This window comes from Camelus bactrianus, chromosome 27 (genome assembly GCF_048773025.1).
Source record: "Camelus bactrianus isolate YW-2024 breed Bactrian camel chromosome 27, ASM4877302v1, whole genome shotgun sequence".
In the NCBI taxonomy this organism is placed as follows: Eukaryota; Metazoa; Chordata; class Mammalia; order Artiodactyla; family Camelidae; genus Camelus; species Camelus bactrianus.
In genome coordinates, this window is record NC_133565.1 from 28,220,344 (window position 1) to 28,241,664 (window position 21,321).

Below are 21,321 nucleotides of genomic sequence, written 5' to 3' on the forward strand. Positions count from 1 at the left end.
CAGCTTTCCTAAATAGGCTTCGGTGAGACATGATTTTTACTTAACTTCAGCTCCTGGGCTTTTAGCTTTAAAGGTAGCTTTTATCAATACTCTTTCATTCTTAGTGTTTCCTTCCTGAAACTGGGCCACGTATAGCATATTTCCTGTTCCCTCTATGCTTGTAGGCAGTTCCTGGGTTGGGGGGAGCATTCTTGGCACTCATTATCCTTTTGTTTCTGGCAGGTGATGAGCAGCAGGTGGAGAGTGTGACCTCTAAATCTGTGCCCCAGGAAGGAAATGACCAAGAGTCTTTTATTGCATTTGCTCGAGTCTTCAGTGGTGTGGCTCGAAGAGGAAAGAAAATTTTTGTCTTGGGGCCCAAATACAGTCCTCTGGAGTTTTTGCAGCAGGTAAGAATTGGAAGTAAAATAGTATGTTGTTTCAAGGTTGTGATATCTTTTCAGATTGGTCAAGATTGGTGTTTACCTTATTGATAGATTTATTTTGTCTCTGGAAGGGCACATTCAGGTGAATCCATATACTTCCTCTTGTGTTACTTTGGTAACATTTGCTAAACCTGTCTCACTTAGTAGCATTTAGGAAATTAAACCGGAATATGAACCTTATGAATATGAAGTTTTCAAACCTTATTTAATTAATTATAAGACTTTTTTCTTCAAGGCTAGAGGAAAGAACTGGTAAGAAGAGGTGTTATGCTGGAGCCAGGGCAGTGGCAGAAGTTCCAAGAATGTGGAGATCCCAAAGCCAGGTGGCACAGGCCAAAGGCACGGGCAGTGAGCAGGTGATAGGCAACGGTTTCTTGGCAGGCAGATCCCAGAAATTGATCAGGAGGGTCTGAAAGTAGGCAGACAGCCAGCATCTAAACATGTCTGAGCCAAAGGGCAGATAAGAAAGCACAGGCTAGAGCTGACTCAGAGTATTTTTGGACATAAGCCAAGGTGTATATGTAGTAATTAAATGATAAAGGTCATAGGGTGATAATGCCAGAGGTCTGGGGAGCCAGACAGGATCAACAAGAAGCAGTAAGTTAGGTTTACAAGATGTGCAGCATCACCAGCAGAAGAGCTCATGCTCCTCTCTTTACGGATAAACCAGGGAAGCTGCTGTACTTGGCTGTGAATGAGAGAGAGGGAGGTGGCAGTTGAAGGAATTGTACGCCATCAGCTTTTCCTTGCCTTGAGTATGTATTCCATCAGTTTTAGCAGTTTAACCCTTGGAGACTGCAACGCTGAGTGGTGGCTGAATGGTCCCTGCTAGTCTGTGGCGCGTTCTGATTTGGCAGGGAGCACAGCAGTCGGTACGTGTGGGTTAGATTTCACAGGAGGCTGAAAGTGCTGTGACGGCATGTGTGAAAATCCGTTGATGTTAATCTTGCCGTCCTGGTTTAGACATAACTGATGGTTTGTTACGTATCAGAAAAGGTTAAGTGCTGGTTAATTTTTTTGTTTTTTACTCTGAACTGTGAAGATGAGTAAGGAATTGTTACTTAGTGCAATACTGATTTATTGGGTATTAAAAGTTCCGTGAGCACTCCAGTTTCTCTTCTGTACATACGGTTTCTTTGCTCTTGTAGGGCTAGAGGTTGAAATCGACTGTTCATGTGTCAAACGACTCAAGCAGGAATGATCAAACGAACTGACAGCACAAATAACTCCTTATTTCAGTAATTGGAGCCCCATAAAACCTAATTTTAATTATTTTTTTAAAAAGTGAACTATTTCAGACACAACCCTACCTGGAATTTTGTGTTTGTCCTTTGTGTTATTTTTTCTATTGCTGCATGTTACAGATTACTACAGATTTAGCAACTTAAAACAATGCATGTTTTATCCTCTCACAGGATTTGTGGGCTAGGACTCCAGGCACAGCTTGGCTGCTCCTGCTTAGGGTCTCACAAAGCTGCAGGGAGAACGTTGACTGAGTTGTAGTCTCATTTGGAGACTCGACTGGGCAAGAGTCTGCTTCCAGGTTCACTTAGGGTGTTGGCAGAGTTCATAACCTTGTGCCCAGGGGACTGAGGGCCCCGGACTCTTTCCAGCTATTGGTTGTTGGCTGCCCTTAGCTCTTGGAGGCTGCCTGTAGTTTCTTGTCATGTAGACTTTCCCAACTTGGCTGCTTCCTTCATCAGGCCAGAGAGGAGACTGTAGAATGAATTTACTAGCAAGACAGAGTCTTGTAAAGATGTTAATGCCATCCTGGGAGTGACAACTCGTCACCTTCGCCATCTGCCATTGGTGAGACGCAAGTCACAAGCCCCACTCACCCTCAGAGGGAGAGGATTGCACAAGGAAGCAGGGGTCATTGGGGGACCACCGTTAGTCCATCTGCTACATCCTTCTCTTGTTTTTCTCTATAGTTTGATACTGTGTGCATTACTAAAGAATGTATTGTTTATGGACTTTGTTTAAGTGGAATCTTACTGTAGTTATTCTTATACTGTCTCCTTTTTTAACTTTAATCCTGAGGTAGATTTATGTTGATGCTTATTCCTGTCATTCATCCATTGTTCACTGCTGCGTAGTACTTCATTATAGAGATAAATAAACATTTTCCTGTCAGTATGTGTTTGGACTGCTTTCATTTTTTGCTAATTTAAACAGTGATACTTTGAATATTTTTATATAGATTTCCTTGTGCACATTTGCAAGAAATTCTAGGTAATGTACCCATAGTGGAATTGCCTGGGTAATAGAGTGTGTATACCTTCAGCTTAGCTGGATAATTCCAAATCGTCCTCAAAGTAGTGCTGACTGCTCCTCCCAGCAGCAGTGTATAACTATTCCAGTTATACCACGTCCTCAGCAATATTCGCTATTATCAGGCTTCTGATTTTTGCTGATCAGATGGATATAATATGGTGTTTTGTTATGGTTTTAACTTACATTTTCCTTGTTACTTTTGTAATATGTTTATTGGTCATTCATGTTTTCTCCTGTGAAGATACCTCTGGGTCATTTGCCTGTTTTTCTGTTGTGCTGTATATATATTTTTTAATACTGGTTTTTATATATTTTGAATACTAATTTTATATATTTTTGTATATTCTGGATACTAATTCCTTGCCAGTTTCAAGTATTGCAGATTCCTTCTTCAGTTTTTGGCTTGTCACACTTCTTATTTGGTGTCTTTTAATGGACAGTAGTTCTTAATTTTAATGTAGTTGAATTCATCAGTCTTTTCCATTATGGGTTTTACCTTTTGTTTAAGAAGATTAAAATTACGACTACACTGAAGACACAAAATTTTATCCTATGTTTCCTTCTAAAATTTGTTTCGCCTTTCATGTTTGAGTGTTTAATTTGATGTTTGTATTATAAATGGTATAGAGAAGGCATCCAATTTCATTTTTGTCCCCATACAAATAACCAGTTGTCCCAACACCATGAATTAATTGTCTCATCTTTCCCAGTGATCTGCTTTGTCGGTTCTGTAGTAAATCAGATTTCACATGTACATTGGTTTGTTTCTGGGCTATTAGACTTCATTTTTTTTTTTTTTTTTGGTCTGTTACTGTCTCTGTCCAGTGCTGTCTTCATTTCTACATGTTTTGACACCTGAAAGACCAAATTCCTCTACCTTGTTTTTCTTTAATCTTGTTTATTCCTAATTCTCTACTCTTCTCTGTGAAGTTTACAGTCAGCTTGTTGGGTTCCTTGAAAAGCTCCAGTGAGCCTTTGGTACTGCTTTAAATCAGTACATGTATTTGGCATGAATCAACATTTTGTGGTACTGAATCTTTCTATCCATGAATGTGTTAGGTATAGCTTTTCATTTATTTAGGTCATTTAAAATATGTTTCATTGAAGTTTTATCATTTTCTCCATAAAAATCTTTAATCACTTTTGTTAGACTTATGCCTAGCTCTCTTATATTCTGTTGTGATTCTAAAAGTTACTGTTTTAAAATGTATAAATTTTCTATTGCTGATCTATAGATATATCATTAACTCGTGTACTGATCTGTGTCTGGCCACTGTGCTAAACTGTCTTACTGATTACAATGTATCTGTTGCTTGTTTGAAGTGGATAGTCATACTACTTGTGCATAATTCTGTTTCTTCCAAGTTAATCCTTATAGTTCACATTTCTTTACGACCTATCTTTAGAGCTACCCTGCAGAGTTGTCACTGAATCAGAACATGTACATTTAAATGTAGCATGTGCCTGGAAAGGTCATCCTTTTCATGAAGTTTCCAAGTCTATCCTAACACAATAGCTTCTCTCTCCTTTGAGATTTTGTGAATTTACTTGCCTGTGCTGCTTTTTTTTTGTCGCTCATTCTGTGTTTGCAGTATTAGTTATCTTTATATATGTTCTATCTGGGACATTTTTTTCTCTTCACAGCACTAGCACAGTGCCTTGGGCCTGTGGGTACCAAAGATAATTTTATTGGTTCCTTGGTTGAAATGCCTTCAGGTCACTTGCATTTATCTGGAGATACAGAATAATTTAAGATAATATTTTGAATAATTTGAGACAATAGCTCCATAAGAACAAATATGATGTATTGTCTAGGGTATCCTGGCTGTGTGTGTGCTGTGTCTTCTCATCAGAGACCCCAGTATTTCACTGTGTGCTCTCTTCCAGGTTACCAGTGTAGCATAAAATAGCCGTTGCTTGGCCATTTCATTTCATTTCATGTCATTTTTGTTACATCTAACTACTTTTCCAAAGTTACTCATTTTCATGTGTTATTCAGCACTAGCACCAGCCCTTGTTATGCTTAAAGGACATTATGATAAGATTAAAACAACTTCAAGTAATAATGGTAATAATAGTAGTAATAGCATAGTAGTCACCAGAACTGGCATATGACATGGTTCATATAAATACTAGCAAAGGGCTGTGGGGACTTTTGCTTATTGGTTAATGTGATACTGCCAGCTCACAACAGAACTTATATTACTTAGCCATAAAGCTGATGATTATGTGGAATTCTTAACAATTCTAAAATATTTAAGAGGTTTTACAATTTCAGAATTTATTTTTAAAGTGAAACTTATTTTTATGTCACATGATTTCACATTTGCATGTTTCAGGTTTTACATGAAATGTGACTGCACTATATCTTACTAATGAATAAAAGTAACTGTAGATATTAAGTAACATTTTCATTTGATGCCTCCTAACTTATCTTCTGTTACTTTTCTTTGCCGAGGTGCCACTAGGCTTCTCAGCCCCACTAGATGACCTTCCCCCAGTCCCCCACATGGCATGCTGTGCTCTGGAAAACCTGTATCTTCTTATGGGAAGGGAGCTGGAAGATCTAGAAGAGGTACCTCCAGGAAATGTGCTGGGTAAGGTGGCGCTGTGTATTGCATCTGTGCTCCGTTCTGAGATTACTTCACATGTTACTCAAACTGAGTGAAATCTTTGAAGGAAATGACTCTGATATTGTTTTTGGTTTGGTTATTTTTTTCCTGGTGTCCTTAGACTTAAGCTTAGAGCAATTGAGTAATTAGCATGTACACCAATAACTTGCTGTAAATTATGGTAGTTCCGTTAAAAAAATAAAGTCCTAAACTTTAAGGAGATAACATTAAATAGCATTATATGGATACATTTTATTGCTGTAGCTATAAAATATAAACAAAATTGTATTTTGTACATCTTTTGTTTGTATTGTGAAATATAATACAAACGTTTGTAAAAATAAAATACAAACAAAGTTAACGTTTAAAATTGCCATTATGGCAGGTTGACATTTCATTAAGAATGGAGTGAGGTAAAAATTCCTAGTACTTTTGTCATGAAAATCTTCCCTGGCTCAGGTCAGTATACCACTGGTTGAAGAAAGTCCGAAACTAGATTATCTCCAAGGTCCCTTCTAGCTTTAAGTTTTCAGGCTTGTGTTTTTTAGAGAAAAATCTTATTTCGGTTATTAGGCCATTTCCCCTCCTGGTATTCATTAGAGGGAACAATAAATTTTTGATATGATTTCTTGGTTGGGTTGACAACCCATTTCAGTGGCTCCATCAGAACATCTTAGAGTCAGCCTGAGAGTCAGAATTACCTTGTTTTAGGCAAATTTTACTTGTTCATTGGTTAAAAAACTGGGGCATAGGTAGCAGTAGCAGCAGTTTCACAAGCCAGGTGTTCAATGAAAGCAACTTCTGAAAGCTAGGAGTAAGTTTAAGGCAGGACAGACGAGAAGACCAAGGATTCTGAGGTGAGGAGCAAACAGCACGCGGGAAGGCTGACTGCCCGCAAGGGTGACGCGTGTGAGGACGCTGGCTGTCAAGTTTCTGGGACCAGGTTTGTCAGCCCAGTTGTTGTTACTGTTGTTGTTTACTTAAAACACGTTTGTCTTCGTGGGGGACCAGGGGGCTTGGAATGAAAATAATTAAGTTGAGTGGCTGAATGTGATTGAACTAATCTACACTTTCCAATTACCTGTTGCCTCGTAATAAACCACCCAAAGCCGAACGGCTTACAAGAAAAATGGTTTTTAGTTTTCCTTAAATCTGCAGTTTGGGCATGGCTTGGTGGGACAGCTTGTCTCTCTTCCACATGGTGTCAGTTGAGTTGCTCAAAGCCTGGGCACTAGAGTCATGTGAAGGCTCTTTTCACTCACATGTCTGGTGGTTGATGCTGGTTGTCATCTGGGACCTTAGCTGGAAGTGGCACTGGGGCTGAAACATGTGGCCTTTCCAGATGGCTGCTTGGCTTCCTCGCAGCACGGTGGCTGGGTTCTGCAGGTGCTCATCCCAAAGGCAGAGGCAGGAAGAAGCTGTGTCAGCTTTTATGACCTAACCTCTAAACCCTTCAGCCTCATTTCCATCACATTCTCTTTATCAGCAGTGAGAGTCACTAAGATCGGCCCATACTCAGAGGGAGGGAACTAACTACACCTTTTGATGGGAGATATGTCAGAATTTGTGGTCATGTTTTAAAATGACCACACCACTAATCATAGATAATTCCATGTTTCCTTTTATGTTTTAGCAGGCCTGTGGCAGGACACATATTACAAATTAAGACAGCAATGTTTATAGTGATCAGGCAGGCCTGTAAACTCCATCTTTTTTTTCCTCTTGTTAACATAGAGAAAAAGTTGCAATTCCTATTTTCGTAAGAAAATAGTAGAGAGTGATATGACTGCTACCCATATGCTTTTCATCAGAAATGATACCAAGGCAGATTTATCAGCTACAGATGAAAGTTTTTGTTGGAGAAGGAAATGAAAACATTATATGCATTCTTGAACAAGTCAGTGAATGTAGTCATATTCTAAAGGAAAGTTCTTTTATTGGCACTTGAAAAATGCAGATTTCACATTTGAAGTCCTCAATAACTCACTTAGAAAACTTACACTGACTGATAAGTGTGGTTAGATTTTATGGTCTGGAAATAGTCTATTTTAAGTTTAAAATAACTTAATTCCAACCTGATGTTTGAAAAGTTGGTATGGATGGGACCAGAGAGACCTTACTGAGTTGAACACACAATAGCCTTTTGTTCAATTCTCTACAGAGAATATCTCTAAACATAAATGTTTGCTGCAGGCTCCTATTAAAATGTGAGGGGAAATTGAATTAGGATTCCAGATCTTTAGCCTTTTCTTATACGCTTTCAGATCTCTTCCATATGGTTAAATCTTTGAAATTTCAGGGGTATATTCTGAGAGGAAACATGATATTCCTTTTTTTACAACATGAGGAAAATAATAAATATTAATTAGCCTTTTCCTGAAATGGTTATAGTTTTGCCGTGGTTGGTTGCTGAGTTGCTAGGAAATCAGTGTGGATTGAATGAAGTATGTGTATGTGTGTGTGAATCCTTAGTCATGTGGGGTGACTGAGGAGTCAGAAGCCTTTGAGAGGTTTTACTGGCAGATTTGATTTGATTATTTCAAGGGAAATCTCAACAGTTTGTGACTCTTAAGCCTTTGTGGTGCTTTCGTCATACTTTAAATTCACTTACTAGTGAATTTCTCTTAAATATACTTTATTATCAACATTTCCACTTGGAAAGAATCTGTTTTAATCAGTAAATAGCCAGTTACCTTACTAATCATTTCTTAGTATTAATAGTTTCAACTGATTATTATATTTTTTTAATTGAAGTATAGTCAATTTACAATGTTAATTTCTGGTGTATAGCAAAATGATTCATTTATACATATATATATTCCTTTGCATATTCATTTTTGTTATAGGCTTCAACTGATTTTAATAACTTTTCTTTTACACATGATAATGATTTTATTCTCCTATTTCCTAGTAGTTATGTGTGTTATTTCTTTGTATTTTATATTGCTTATAACTCTCATGTGCCCAGCTAAGCTCTGGCTTGGGGCAGGTTACCCATAAGCCAACTATTCCAGTTTATTTATTTTTTTCCAGATGAATAGCTGTTGGGCCATCACAGATAAATCCTCCCCCACCTCCAGGTTTTACTACCACTTCTGTCATAATTAAGTTTCTACAAATACTGTCGTAGTCTGATTCTTGGCTCTGTTTTCTATTCTGATGTATTTGCCAGTCTATATTGTTTGGTTTTGGTGGTTTCAGTCATTCTTTCTTAAGCTGGTATTATCACTATTCACTTTAATAATTTTTAGCTGTTCTTGGATATTTATTTTTCCATATGTACTTGATATCATTATATTTCATTTCAGTAAATTAAATATCCATATTAAGACATTCTATTTATAGAAGTAAATCGTGACCACCTTCTTTTACTGTACAACTCAATAATAATACAGAAAAAACTAGGTGAGTGTCCTTCCTGGGGGTAATCACTATAGGTGTTATCAGTGCAGTGTATATTGTTTCAGACTTCTGTCCATGCATAAGCACACATGCATACATACACATGTTCTTATAGTAAGAAATAACTTTATGTGTGTGAATTTATAAGTTCATTTGGGAAGAACTGACATTCTTACCATATTGAGCCATTTCTAGCGATGGGGAGGGGAGCCAGGAAGGGGCTGTGACTTAAACCTATGTTGTTCTGCTCTCCTAACTTATAAAGTACTGAATCATTTTAAACCACTAAGTTATACCAATAGTAGTCCATTCTGGGGAGAAGCCGTTTCCATTTTCGTACAGGTTCTTTTGTCACGGGCCCCAGGCCTGGCTGTCTGAGATTGAGCCAGCTGGCAAGCAGCCAGAATTCCTTCTGCGCCAGGGTCTTCCTGGAGAAAAAGCCTTCTGCCTTCTTACTTGGGGTATTTATGAGCTCCAGGAGCTCTTATTTTTAACCCATGGCGAGACCAGTTGCTCTCTTAGTGGCATAAATTAATTCTAGGATGCCTGGCTGACCTTTAATCTAGCTCCATCTTTCAAATTTTCTGGCATTTGGATGAGACCTTTTCCTCTGTTGACATAGCCTTTCCCTAATTTTTACCTTTCTTTGGACATTTCACTTGAGATTTAGGGGTAGAGGGATTTGGGGAAAAGAAAAGTGATATCAGTGTCTTTGATAAGCCTTCCTTTCTCAGGATCCAAAGTCTCTTAGAATTAAAATATGATGGAAGTTTAAAAAAATAAAAGCATAGCGAACTATTGTGCTCTGAAAAGACAGATCTTTGCTTACATTTTATAGCCTGGTCACCCTCTCACATGCATGTATTTCACGCTTACTGTATGTTTGGTTCTATATGACCCACTCGGTTAGATTTCTTATGTTGAGTGCTTAAATTTAATCTTACAAATTATTTATAGGCCCTTCACAGTTTTTATCCCAAATTAGCCAGAATCTCTTTCATGAGAAACAGCACTGGGTGTGCCAGCTGGGATCTCTGGCAAGTTGGCTACTTTTGTGGGAACTTTCAGACCTAAAAGTATATCCATATAAAATATCAGATGATCTCATGATAAGCCTTTCCTACTCTCTTAGTTGCTTTTCCGGGAACCTTCCTAGTTGCCCACATCTTGGGCTTTTCTGCCTTTTTAATTACTTTGCTCACTCCCCTCTATGCTTCGTTCTATTTGGATTTCTCTAGGTGATATTCAGAAAGCCAGAGGTCCAGAGGTCATTTGACAGATAGGAATTCCATCCCTCTAGAGCTCTCTTCTCACAACCAGGAGCTTTAAAAAAGCAGTTCTCATCCTAATTGTATGCACAAGGACTAGCTGCACGCGGCTGTGCCTCCACAGAGGTCCAGAATAGTTTTCTTAGCTTTGAACAAACTCAGAAGCATTGCTGCTTTCTCAGAAAGCTCAAGCAGTGATCATCATTTATACCAGCCTAGACTTCTGGGCAGAGGTTGAGTGGGCTAAGTCGGCTCTCTGAAGCCACCATGGGATGTTGAAAGGCATCTGCAGCCTTCTGGCTCTAGCAAGGGCCACGGCTACACTGAGATGAACACAAGGGGGCAGCCTTTCCCACGGATTGTCATCATGTTGAAAAACAGAACAAAGACTGGGATGTCTGTGTGAGCGTGTGCGTGAGCTGTGCTCTGTGCCAGAGCCCCTGTGTAAAATTCGTATCTTCTACCTCTGTATTTATAAGGATTATTAAGGTGTTGGGTGAAGGGCATATGAGTGCTGAGTAGGTTTTGTGCTTTGCTGGAGTGAAGTTTGTTGACACAATCAGGATTACTCTGTGTAGTTACTGTGAACTATACCCCCTTGCCCAGCCCAGAGTCTTGCAAACATGTAGGCAGGCTTTTTTTATTATCAGAGGTTGAGAGTTCTGAATCATTAAAATAGAGAAATTGAAATTAGTTTAGCTTGTTATTTGAACCTTCTAAGAATGATTTCAGAGCAGTAATTTAAATTTATTTTGGCCCTTTCTTTCTCCTGTCTCTCCCACCTCTCTTCCAAATACTAAAGGCATTGTTTCAGTTGTATATTTTTTTCCCTTTGGTTTCCTCTTTACCTTGGAAATTGAGTTATGACTCCTTGGGTTGTTTCTAGTTGAAAAAAGCATTATTATGAAAATATATGCTGCTTAGTGGGCAGCGAAACATGATATAAAACATCACTAACGTCCTGCTCTCCTGTGCAATTAGAAGCACATTGTCACTAGTTTTGCTTTATGTTTCCCAGATGACTGTTTGTTAATTTACAGCAGTTCAGCGCTTAATTGCATTGATGATCATATTTCAAAGGATTTGGGTCTATTGGTTCAAGTGCAGAATTGAAGTAAGGGTTGTTATTCCTTCACTGTTGTATCTAAATCCATCTTATTTGACTGTGTAATGGCTGGAAGAAATCAGATATGCTTTGAAAATCAAAGGCAAAGCCCCTGTCCCCTGGGCACAGGAGTAGGGTAGAGAGAAGAACGTTTTCTTTTTGGTCTCTACGGAAGCGCCCGTTAGATTTATTGTATAATGGGTGTTTTTCTCCAGTGCCACACGCCTTCAATTTTTCTAGAATGATATTTGTAAAATTTGGAAGTCACGGTGGCCGAGTGGTTAAGGTGTTGGACTCGATATTTATAAAATATCATTTTCTAAACAGTTTACATAATCAATGCCATTATATTTGCATATCTTTTGTTAACTGATCCCAATAGAGATGGCACATAGGTAAATGCACTTGAGAGATACATTTAACCAATATTTACTGAGCATCTATTGCACACCAGGTGTTCAGTGACTCATTTTTGTTTGTGTTTTCTGATTTAAATCTCACAACAAACTTGAGTGGTGAATTTATTATCTTCATTTTGCAGGTGAGAAATCTGACGCTGAGAAGGTTTTCACTTGTTCAGCAAATGGCACTCGCCCTTAGTTGCCAGATTTTGTGTTCTGTACAGTTGTGTAGCTGAGATTAGTTACTGATTCTCCTCACTTTCTGTGATGGTTAAAATGAAAATACGCTATAATGATTTTTGGCACTCTGCTTATTAGGTCCTTGAATTTCATGGTTCATGTAGTCCCGTCCCTTCTTCCTGTGAAAAGGGAGTTTGAGACTCAGAGAGGAACTAGGTCTCCTCCAGCTTGGGTCGTGAGAGTGGAAACTAGAACCCAGGTCTTTCCTTTTATAAGGGAAAAAACTGTTGGAAAGGAAAGGAAGAGAAATAGCCTGGACCCTCTCAAAAGAGAGAAACTGAACAATGAGAATTTGTCGGGTTTACCCAGTTTGGAAAGAGAGACTGTATAGAGGTGAGATGTGAGGCACCCCACTCCCCCTGTCCCCACGGAGAGGTATTTTCCATTGGCCCCTTATGCTTCCTCACTGCTGATGTCACACTAAGAGCCTAGATTTGTTTTATGTCCATAACTCATAGGCCCTTCAGTGTTGTCTGGCTCGTCCCACCCCAGACCCTGTGCTTTAGTTCTCACCACTTCTGAATACATCAGAATGTTAATAAATGTGTTTTCAGGTATAATTAACATGTAACATTGCTTACGTTTAAGGTGTACAGCATGTGGAATTTGATGCATTCATGTCTTGGGATATGATGACCACCGTGGTGTTAGGTACCACCTCTGTCACGCCACATAACTAATTCTCGTTTCTTTTCTGTGGTGGGAACAATTAAGATCTAGTCTCTTAGCAACTTTGAAGTTTGTAATACAGGCTTGTTGTCTAGAATCACTATGTTATGGTTTAGATCTCCAGGAATTATTATCTACTAGTTGCAAGTTTGTACCCTTAAATACAATCTCCCTGATTTTCCCACCTCCTGGTAACCAGCATTCTATTCCCTGTTTCTCTGAGTTTGGCTTTTTTTATATTCCACATATAAGTGATAACACATAGTTTTGTCTTTGTCTGACTTCTCTCTCTAAGTGTGCCCTTAATGTCTGTTCATGTTGTTGTAAAAAGCAGGATTTCCTTCTTTCTCATGGCTGACTAATGTTTCTCTGTGTGTGTGTGAGAGAGAGAGAGAGACAACTTCTTTATCCAGTCGTCTGTTGATGGACACTTAGGTTTTTCCATGTTTTGGCTATTGTGAATAATGCCTCCATAAACACGGGAGTGCAGACTTCTCTTTGATATCCTCGTTTCATTTCTTTTGGATGTATACCCAGAAGTGGGATTGCTGGATCGTATGGTAGTTCTATTTTTAATTTTTTGAGGAACATACATAGTGGTGAACTAATTTACATTCCCACCAGCAGTGAATATATCAAGATTTTTATACCTCTGTGTTCCCGCACATGCTCTCTCTTCTCCTCCAGTGTTCTCTTTCCCTTCACTGCCTGATAAACTCAGGTTCAAGGCCCAGCTCAATTGCCCCCTCTCTGTAGCCTTCCCCAGCTGCTCTGGTGGATCACCTGGCTCCTTCCCTTGGGTTCCTATACCTCTTTTAATACATTTCTCTTAGAACATTTATTCCATTATATTGTTTATGTTTTTAGTTGGTGTCTCTAAGCTTCTGGGCTAGGGTTCATCATTCTTTGGGCATATCCAGTATTGAGCCCAAGCCTACTACACATACTTTACTAGGACACATATTCTAGTGTGAGTGTGAGTGAACAGATGAATGACTGTGTACTACCCTCCCAGTGGTACCTTTTGAGCACAGAGATGGAGTAGAATTTTGAGCAGGAGGAAGGGAGAGTCTTGAGAGTTCTAGGAGATATTATTACTGTTATTTATTAGTTTGGTGATTTGGCTTTTAGATTGTATATGGGGAAACTGAGGGACTACAGATCAGAAAGGGAGAATGGAAGACAGAAGTTCTAGGAACTTGAGTATCCAGCATGTGACCACCAGTCATATGCTCCTGGTTTGTTTCCTTGTTGCTTCTGATGTTCGATGTGTTCACCAGGAATTAATTTCTCCAAGGACCTGCATTAATTTAGAGGTGCAGAACTTGGAGTAGACAACTAGGCTGGGTGTCGTGTGCATTAAGTGTGGCTGTTTGTTTTTCATATGTAGATATATTAATCTGCCCGGATACGAGACACCTTAGGGCTCTTCACAGCCTGAAATCTCATAGCTATGAGAGTTTGTAAGCAATGTAACATTAGTCTTTTCAGGTCTTTCAGAATATCTTCATTTTTCAAGTAACTTTGAGCATTTTCTGGATTTGTTTGACCCAGGAAAGTCTAATTTTCTATATAAGTCTAATATACCCAAAGTCTTTTTTGATAAGTTTGAAAAACAGGCCCCTTTATGAGGTTAGACAGGTTTATAACCCAATATGTTAAACTTATGTTAAAATAGAAAATTGTCTTTAAAAAATAAAAAGCCCAAACAAGTAGAAGGTATTAGTTTACTGGTATAATTATAGATAATTCGGGTATATTGATTTTAACTCTAAATGATGTAAAAATATTTCCAAAACTCACATCATGACCAAAAAAGCAGAAAAGCTGTAGAAAGAATATTTTGTGTGTACCCTAGTTTGTTTTCCACTTTTTTCAGTATACCTCATTGGTCTTCAGATTCTGAAAACAGGACTGTGGGGAGTGGAAAGGAAGATGATCGTTTGTACCCATTAACTCCGTCTGCCTTTCTTAGTAAAGCAAACTGTTTTTATAACTAGGGAGACATCGCAGCCTGACTTGCTCAGGGCATCCTGGTTCATGCCTGCTGTCTTGAAGAAGCTATTAGTAGTGCCCCCTTTCTCCTTTGAAAATGCTAGTTTGGATGATGAATCCTATTGTCACGCTGGTTATGACTAATATGCTTTTCCCTTGATTGTTGTAGTTTATGCTTGATTTTAATACTTTTTAGTGCATCTTTCCCATATTTTTAGATTTTCTAATGTTTTAAAAGGCGTATCCTACTTATAATTCTATTAACGGCTGCCCCTTACTTTTTCAAATCATTCTTTAAATATGAGTCAATACTGAAATGTTATTCATGTATCCCACCAACTTAAGACAGATTATAAATTCTTTCAGAATGGCACCTGATTCATCTTTGTATCTCTGACAATATCTAGCATTATGCTTTGAACAAAGTAAGTGCTCAAGAAATATTTATGGAATGAATCTTAGGAAACAGTTTAGTCTTGTAGAAAGAAGGGTGGATTTCGGTCCAGTCTGATAATACAGTGAATGTTCTTCAGGTGAAGGAGCTGGGACTGAGCCAGCGATGGGGATACAGTCAGCCCCACGGTGACTCCGACCACGCCAAGTTTAAGAAGAGATTCCATTTATCTCATTTTGTTGCCTGGGGACTCTCAAATAAGTTTTCAGTAAACTCTTTTTCAGTTAAAGTTCTTTCTGGAAGATTACACTCCTGCTAAATGTAAAGGCAAAGGAGTTTTCCAGTGCTGTGGCAGAGAGAGAGCAGCTTGATTGAGCCACTGTGGCCACCAGCAGCATTGGCAACGTGACTGTGTCTAAAGTTAGGAGAGACCAAGTGGAACAGTAGTTGGAGAGCCATGCAAGGGGTGCATGGAAGAGATTTTTGTGAGCAAATTCAGTTGACTGAGCTATGTGTATTTCTACAGAATAAGTTTGCCTTCTTAATTTGAAAGCTAGGTGTATTCAGTAACGGTTAATCACTTCTGAGCCAGAAGAGGGAAGAATGCCACTTTTTTAGAATTTAAGTTGTAAAATATGTCTTGTACTTTCTCATCATAGGCAGTTTACAACACCAGAAAAAAATCAGTCTTTTTAAAGGCTTTGCCAAATTTTGCTCTGGCTACGTGCCTCCAAATTTAGGCAGAATATGGACGACTTAACTGTGCTTACATGTAATAGTGCTGCAGACTCTCATGACTAAAAGCCTTTGAGCTTTAGAAAGTATGGTCATCTTTGAATCTATATTTGAAGCGTAAGTTCTGCTTATCTGCAAAGCTGAAAGGGAGTTAATTGGTTGTAAGTAAGGCAGATGTTATGGATAAACTGAGCACAAATATTCTCTAAGTCCTAAGTTATTAGATAACTGCTTAGCATATGATGGTCAGTGCTCAATAAATTGGTGAATCTGTATTTTTTTTCTCTAGCAGGTATATTTGATCATAAAGCTCACTATTCAGTTTTCAGGATCCAATAATCACAAACCATTGCATAATCCTGGAGTGTGTTCTTTTTCTTTTATTTAAAAAAAAATATATAATTTGAATTGTTTTCTGTTTTAGAAGTTACACGTTCTTGTTGGCAAATTTAGATGGTACATTTTTATTTTTATTTCACTCATTCGGATTTCAAAAGTAATACTTGCCTATAGTAAAACTCCGAACAATAACAGTGTCAGAAATTAATAGTTTCGCCTCTGCCACCACTTCTCTGATGGAATCATCGACATCAAATTGGCATGTATTGTTCCATAGGTTTTCTTTATACAGCGTGCACACTCGTGCACACACGCGTCTTCTGCCTCTTTCTTTTGCCCTTTTTTACAAAATGGTGGTTGAATATATTGTTAGTTTTGTACAGCTCAGCTCACACAGTGTGAAGAGGCACTGCGCTGTGAGTGTGTACATCTCTTCTGACACACTTTCAAGTTCATTACTGCTGTTAATGCCCTATCAGTTCACATGAGCCTTTCCTGCCCCATGGTGTTGTGAAACCCAAATAAGGCAATGCTTATTAAAGCAGTTGTTAAGCATAAAGCTCTTAGTAAGCATGATAAATACTAATAATTATTTATGAATAATTCTAGTTTTTGTAATTCCTACAGGACAAAATGGTACATCTGCTTATACTTGACTTATTTTAGTAGCTTCCATACATTTCTGCGCCTGGTTTTACTTATTGTATTTGTTACTTTAAGTTGCAGCGTGCCTGACCTTCTTTGCCTCAACAGATGTTAGAAAAAAAATCCCATTTGTTGTGTCTTCAGCAGTCCTTTTCTTCCATGTTTTTGGCTGTATCTTGGCCGTATATTCCTGGGTGAATGAGAGTGATATTATAAATTTCATTTAGTTAACATGGCGTGTGTTGGGGTCTAGGATTTCTCATGGTTTGTAAGTCCATATCCATTGTCATTGTGATTATTTTATCACTAGCTAATCAGTTACAGCCAGCGATTTTAACTTTGCCACAAGTCTAAAGTTCTTCTTTGTCAGAAAGACCACACACAGCCCTTGAAAAGTTACTTTCAAATTTGATCACAGAATTTCCAAATGTCCTCCAAAAGAGTGAGCATGATGGCTTTGAGTGAAAAACTGGGGCGCTTGACCAAAGGCTCTCGGTTTGTTTCTAATCATGTATGGGTGGAGTGTAACTTGATTAGAGTTGACTGGCCTGAAATGATCCCAGTAAGATGCAGAACTGGATCTGGATTGAAGTCTCACTATTTTCTGCCTTTGTCCAAGATTTAAGGGAATCATCGAAATGAATGAGTTTGGAATTTCATGTCCAAATCCATTTTTAATACTACTATCTTATGTTTTTATAGCACTGTATGCTTTTCAAAATGCTTTTATCTATAGTATTTGATCTGTCCAGTCTGCTTTTAGCTTCTATATTTCAAAGGCCAGTAATGGCAGGGTTGGAAGTAATACCTATTAGAGTAGTGACTTTGAAAACTTTGAAATGATTTCCAGGTGTTTTAGATAGGGCACATTTGAATGGGGAAACTTTAAACTTTCTTTTGTATCAAAGAAAACTTGAAGTAATCTTAGAAATTAGCAGCTCATTTCTTTCATTGTTGTTCTTCTTTTTTATACGAATATATATAATTTACTGAGATGTGGATAATAAATAATATACTGAGGGAAAGCTGTGGTTGAGCCAAGGAGAAAAGGGGGCAAAGAAAACTCAATTTTCCTTAAATCCCTAAGGTGGTGGAAATGCATTTTAAATAATTTTCATGACAGAAAGTCCTTTTTTTTTTTTAAATCACAGTAAGCATGCAAACTAGAATGGAAAAAAATCAAGGAGAATCAGAGAATAAAATAATAGCTGTGCAGTATATACCTTGGGGACGGTATATTTTATTGAGATTTTACTGGTGACCTAGTATCCATTTTTAAAATGTCCCACAGACATTAAAGATAACTTGTGCACGCACACACACACATACACCTCTGTTAAATCTGTATTAGTGCTTCAGGACATGAAAAAGATATTATTTGAGACAAAAGTAAAGCTCTCTTCTCTGATTCTACTTGCTGACCCTTTCTTATACCATAAAGATAATTGCATCACCAAGATGGCAAAGAAATTTCCAATAAATCTAAAATCTTGCTTCCACTTTTTGTGAAGACCAAAGATTAGAACAGGAACCTGTGTGCTGTCTGTTACAGCCCTTCACTCGCAGAACCAGCATGGGTGCTTCCTCTCTTGGCGTGAACATAGAAGACATCAGTGGACGTATAGAAAGATGTGGCATTTCAAAAGAAAGAGACCAGTTTGACCCACAAGAGTGAATAGGACTATTTGACCCGGAGAAAACTTAGGATAAGAAGTTATTATCCAAAGTAAGATTAGGAGGCTACTGCATTGATAAAATCAGAGCCTGTAGTCAAAAAGATAAATAAATAAGTGATCTGAGAGGAGAAAAAATGTATACACTGGAAATTACAAACGTGATTGTAGGATTTTAAAACAAGGCTGTGAGGAATGGATTTGATACTGAAGAAACCTTAATCAGTGAGAGGAAAGCTGAAGAATTCTAATAGAACTGAAAAGAAAAAAGATAAAAGTTCTGAGTGAAAAGATTAGAAACATGGAAACTAAACACAGAATTCAATATAGATAAATATGTATACTAATGTGTATGTGTGTACACTAGAAAAAAATAATGGGAGGAGGTTTTCTGTGGGCTTGGGTCCTCATAGTAAAACCCCTGAGTGATGAGCGTAGTTGCAAATGGGGGCAGGAGCAGGAGAGAGAAGGCTCCTAGAAATATTTCAGACAAAATCAGAATGTCAAGAGTAAAAGAAAATATTTCAGAAAATCTGGATAGCTTAAAGCAGGATACCCACTAAAAAAAGGAAATGCAGTTGGCATCAGGCTCATCGTGGCAGGGGTTTTAGAGACAGATTTGCTTTTTCTTCACTGAAGCATTGGCTTCATGTGAATGTGGCATGGAGAAATGAAGTTCTCCTAATTTTTTTAGCTTAACAGTGGACTTACATTATTCACTCCACTCTTTAAGTTATTCTTGTCCCAAAATCCTCAGATGAGAGAACTTTCCATTTCTTTGTTTTTAAGATGATCCTTATTTTGGCTGTGAGGTTAATTATTTTATCCTAACCTTTTTCTGTCAATCTCTGAGAAATTTGGTAGTTAGGAATTTTCAACTTCTTCCTTGTAGTCTACTTAGCTTCCTTTTTTTTTTTTTTTTTCCAAATGTGGGGACAAAAATTCTCAAAATACCGTGAAGGAGATGAAATGCTGGGGAGACTGTTCAGTAGGGCGTGGAAGAGCACTGCAAAGTGTGTCTGCGCTCCCTCGGGCGGTTTGCTGTGCCTCCCGTTTTTGAGCAGGGATGTCGTTTAGTTTTGTGGTTGGTCCTGCTGGGGAGAGTATAGCCAGGCCCTGATTTAAAGTGAAGTGTGACTTAAGGAGCAGGAGGAGGACCTGGTTCCTTCCCAGGGAGAAGACCACGATGCTCATGGACCTCCACCTGCACCAGGAAGCTGAGCTGAGCACTTCACAAGTCACCCTGAGTGCAGGGTTTTGTCGTCTCCACTGCTAGGAAAACTCTTTTGAAGCTAATTAACGTTCCTAAACATCAGTCTCCGAGGTTGCTGTGAATGTGTGTTACGGTCATGATTTGAACGTTCTTTTTGCTTCTGCTGTTTCCTGCGGGTACCGGGAGAATTTGCTCTTCAGAATCCTGTGTAGCTCAACTGCAGATATTTTGCATAGTAATACGGCAGTCAGTGCTTTCCAGGATAGATATTTTAAATGATGACTTCCCTAACGATATCAAAGATGAAATATTTAGATTAAAAATGACTATTAAGTGGGGTAAGGGTAAAGCTCAGTGGCAGAGTGCATGCCTAGCGTGCATGAGGTCCTTGGTTCAATCCCCAGCACTGCCATTAAAAATAAAAAACCTTATCACACTCCGCCCCCAAAAAAGAAAAAATAATAATTATTAAGCACTGATTATAAGGATAACTATAAGATTGGGTCACTTTTCTTAGCCCCTGTTCTAGCCTCCTTCACCTCTCTCCTCACCTCTGAGGTCCCAGACTGCCACAGCCCCATAGAATGTAAACCAAAACCATGGGCATGAGCACATGACTGGCTCCAGCCGGCCAGGAAAGGCGAGCCTTCATTAATAATATGTACTGCTCGAGTGTTCTGCTCTTGGACTCATGAGATAACCTTCTGATACTGTTCTTCTGGGCAGACTTCCCGGTACTTTGCACTTTTTAGGGAATCCTGTGCTTGGTTTTGTTTTAATGTTGGCTTCAGTAACTCCCTACGAAATTTAACCAGCTGCCAACTGACCCTGTTCACAGAGAACACAGGGCCCATTATAAACCCAGTGATAATATTCAAAATGGCTAAAACTGCAGTGCTTCAGAGCTGCAGGGTACATTTTGCTGGACCATCCTTAGAAACTTTGTTACTACATTTCTTCCAGCTCCTTCCATCAGATTTAGGGAGGGAGGGTGCAGTTTATCACTAACCCTCCTCTCCTCAGCCGGCCTTTGCTGCAGTCGGCGGAGTAGTAGTGTGACATGCTCCGTGGAGCAGGGACAAAAGGGTCGGTGACCAGTGACAACTAATAATGGAAGGTGGCTGAGTGGTATTGTGACCCCACACCCTAAGGAAGCAAGTCTCTCCACCACCACCACCAAAATAATGAGATTAGCTGACCAAAGAAAGAAGAGAGAGCTGCCTGCTAAAAACCCGACTTCACCGCCAATTTTATTTTTATCCTGTGTGCTTGAAGAGTTAGGCAGATACACCCTGGCATATGTGAGGCTCTCAGTTACTAAAGAAAATTAAGTTTACATTCAGGACAAAATTATTGTAAAATATGATTATCAGCTTTTCTTTCTCCCCACATTTGAGAAATGGATCCTTTTTGCTACCAAATGACTATACAGTCACAGGGCTTCTCGACGAAGATTCCCTGGGTAAGTCCTCACATCGTTGTGCCATCTCCCACCAACCGGGGCCAGAAGTGTGCTGTCGCCGCCCAGCTCTCTTTCCTGCTGGGTGATCCTCTTCACCTGCAGACCTCATTGTTGTCTCTCCATCCCCTGCCCTTTAAAAATGCCCCGTGCCATAGAGGCTCCAGCCTTGACATGAGGTTGGATGCCCAGTTTTTCTTCCCACTTGTTTGTCGCTGGTGCCTTTACAGGCTGACTGCTCCGCTCTGGTAATTAAACCTGACATCAAGCCACATTTTAGCTCCTTATCCTTCATAACTAGAAAATGTGATTTCCAGGCAGCTTGCTATCCTCTTCTGCCATTTCTGGGTGGACTCAGGTTTGTCCCTTCCTAACAGAATAGTGCTTCACTTGTCGGTGACCAGTGCTGGAAGCTTTTCCTTTGTGAGCTGGTTCCTGTGCTTCACGAAGGAAACCTAAGTTTGGGTTAGCA

General features: G+C 39.0%; 1 protein-coding gene across 2 annotated transcripts in view; it reads left to right on the plus strand.

Annotated features, from left to right (window-relative positions):
- Positions 1-21,321, plus strand: part of EFL1 (elongation factor like GTPase 1) — an 89,740-nt gene that overhangs the window by 28,237 nt on the left and 40,182 nt on the right. For both annotated transcript variants that reach the window (XM_074354073.1, XM_074354074.1), the window contains exons 14-15: positions 223-389; positions 5,158-5,296. In XM_074354073.1, the coding sequence (XP_074210174.1) occupies positions 223-389; positions 5,158-5,296 (306 nt within the window). The remainder of the gene's footprint in view (positions 1-222; positions 390-5,157; positions 5,297-21,321) is intronic.